Consider the following 2,500-nt stretch of genomic DNA (forward strand, 5'->3'; position numbering starts at 1 on the left):
CGTTACTCTGTGTTTCACGCGGAGAACTCCAGCCAGAGCAAAGCGGCCTCACACTGACCCGTCACGTCTCCCTCGGCGCCGAGTCCAGGATCTTTGTCCGGGTTCATGGTTCTGAATGTTCTGAAGAATCACGACGTTCACCGAGGAGAGATGAAGAGGCGAGGAAGACGAGGGCCGGCGAGACGTCCGTGGCTGCAGGAGTCGAGACATTCGAAGAGGCTTTAAGAAATCTTAAATAAAAATGTATCTGCCGGGTTGATGCCGGGTTTCTTTTTTTTTTTTTTTTTTGTGTATTTTTTATTCAGTCAATCAATGCAATACAATATTATTCTATATAATATACAATATTATTCTATATATTATACAATATTATTCTATATGTTATACAATATTATTCTATATAATCCATCCATCCATTATCAATACCGCTTCATCATCCTCATTAGGGTCACGGGGCGCTGGAGCCGATCCCAGCTGACATAGGGCGAAGGCAGGGGACACCCTGGACAGGCCGCCAGTCCATCTCAGGGTATTCTATATGTTATACAATATTATTCTATATAATATACAATATTATTCTGTATGTTATACAATATTATTCTATATAATATACAATATTATTCTATCTAATATACAATAATATTCCATATAATATACAAAACAGAAAGACTGAAAAGGTAGAAGCAAAAAATGCTTATATATTCCTATCCTAAATTATTATCAAATAAATCAGAAAAGTATAATAAAATTTAAAAAAATAACAACGGTTGATTTTTTCAAATATAAAATTCATTACTACGCTGCAGCTGTGGAGACACTGGTACATATATGTGTATTTATAAAGCATGTGTAGTTGTTTGTTTGTTTAATTTTGTGTGTATTTTATTATATTTTAATGTGTTGTACTATCTGGACCTTGAGTCTGGAATAAAAGTTTAATTGATTGATTGATTGAGTAATCCAAATTAATCCAATCAGGTGAAGCCACATTCCTTCTTATTATAATATTAATAATAACTTTATTCATAAAGCACCTTTAAAAACAGAGTTTAACAGCTGCTCTAATAAGAATTAATGCAAAACAAATGAAATGGTAAAATACAAATTAATATATAAATATCAACTACATGAGGGGAACCAAAGAACTGCCTGAAAGGACGACATCACTTAAAATATGTTCTATAAAAATGGGCTTTAAGAAGTGATTTAAACTGTTTTTATAAGTCACACTTTAATATTGTAAAAATTATGTTCTCTGCATATATTAAAAACTCCTTTCATCTTGACACCTATACACTTCTTAAGGTGTTGGACACTATTAGAACCTAACTCTTTATCTAGAAGAAGCCGTGAAGCGACACGTGGTCTCACTGTTCCTGGAACCTGGACAGTAGAAAAGTAAGTTTATTTTAAAAAAGCAAAGTGTGTGAAGCCCTGGGCTGATTGCTCAACCCTCCTGCAGCCGGATCGAGGTGAGGTTCACTTCCTGCAGCTCAACACCAACAGACTCCCAACTCTTTGAAAAACATGATGGAGGAAGTACAGAAACACGAATCCCCCGAGCACGACTACTTTTACAACGTCATTAGAATAAAACCTGCATCGTTACATAGAGCTGTACACAAAAAAACACTCGTTGAGAAATATGCAAGTACTAATTACATCATATTTAAGAAAGAGGAAAACAACAAGAATAAACTTTCTCACATGCTCAACATATATTTTGATCATGTGAGAATTACAGCCAAAGTATTTCTGTGAGTTATAGTTCTCAAAGTGAAGATGAAGGTCTGACCTGTGCAGCTCAGCACCGGGAGGAGACTGCTGTGAGGAGGAGGAGGAGGAGGCTCCACACTCCTCCACTGGACCTGCTGTGCAGATGGAATATGCAGAGCGCTACGTCACCGGAGCTGGAGAAGTCCCTTAAAGGAACAGGAGCACGTCGAGAAGCAGGTGGAGCAACGCAGAGTGTTTACACCATCCAGGAGTTACACCACCAACCCCTCAGGGTCTGGAGCACCGGACCTTCAGGACACACACACACACACACACACACACACACACACACACACACACACACACACACACACACACACACACACACACCTGCTCTTGGGTTCTGGATCGATCCAGCAGGTCCACATGGCTGCTGAGCATTCGAGGAGCTATCCCTCCCCCTGGTGGTCACATCGCAACATTACTTCTCACTCACACTGTTCTCTCCCTAATCAATAAAATAAGACTGTACACCATCTTTAAAAGGCCCTACGCACTTATACTGTATTAGATATATTTAGTGTAGTGGGTTTTATCTCTCTGGGTCCTGTTGGGTTTTTGTACTTTTGGACAACAGCGTCGGCCAAATAAATGCAATGTAAAACAATTTAACTTACAAAACAACTAAGACCAAACTTTAGGCCAGGGCTCCCCACACTTTTTCCTGTGAGGGCCACATCACTTTTCCCCTCTCTGATGGGGGCGGGGTCAGTTTGTAACAGAA

At 39.2% G+C, this 2,500-nt stretch overlaps 1 protein-coding gene across 6 annotated transcripts in view; it reads right to left on the reverse strand.

Moving 5' to 3' along the window:
• Positions 1-2,500, reverse strand: part of LOC130189839 (zinc finger protein Eos-like) — a 14,294-nt gene that overhangs the window by 8,342 nt on the left and 3,452 nt on the right. For 4 of the 6 annotated variants that reach the window (XM_056408796.1, XM_056408795.1, XM_056408797.1 and 1 more), the window contains exons 2-3: positions 1,796-2,025; positions 59-192 (exon numbers count right to left, since the gene is read on the reverse strand). In XM_056408796.1, the coding sequence (XP_056264771.1) occupies positions 59-107 (49 nt within the window). In that variant the 5' untranslated portion in view covers positions 108-192; positions 1,796-2,025. Of the gene's footprint in view, positions 1-58; positions 260-426; positions 502-1,795; positions 2,026-2,500 lie in introns of those variants that run through there. The other 2 variants (XM_056408793.1, XM_056408792.1) reach the window with 2 other exon arrangements.

This window comes from Pseudoliparis swirei, chromosome 24 (genome assembly GCF_029220125.1).
Source record: "Pseudoliparis swirei isolate HS2019 ecotype Mariana Trench chromosome 24, NWPU_hadal_v1, whole genome shotgun sequence".
Lineage (NCBI taxonomy): Eukaryota > Metazoa > Chordata > Actinopteri > Perciformes > Liparidae > Pseudoliparis > Pseudoliparis swirei.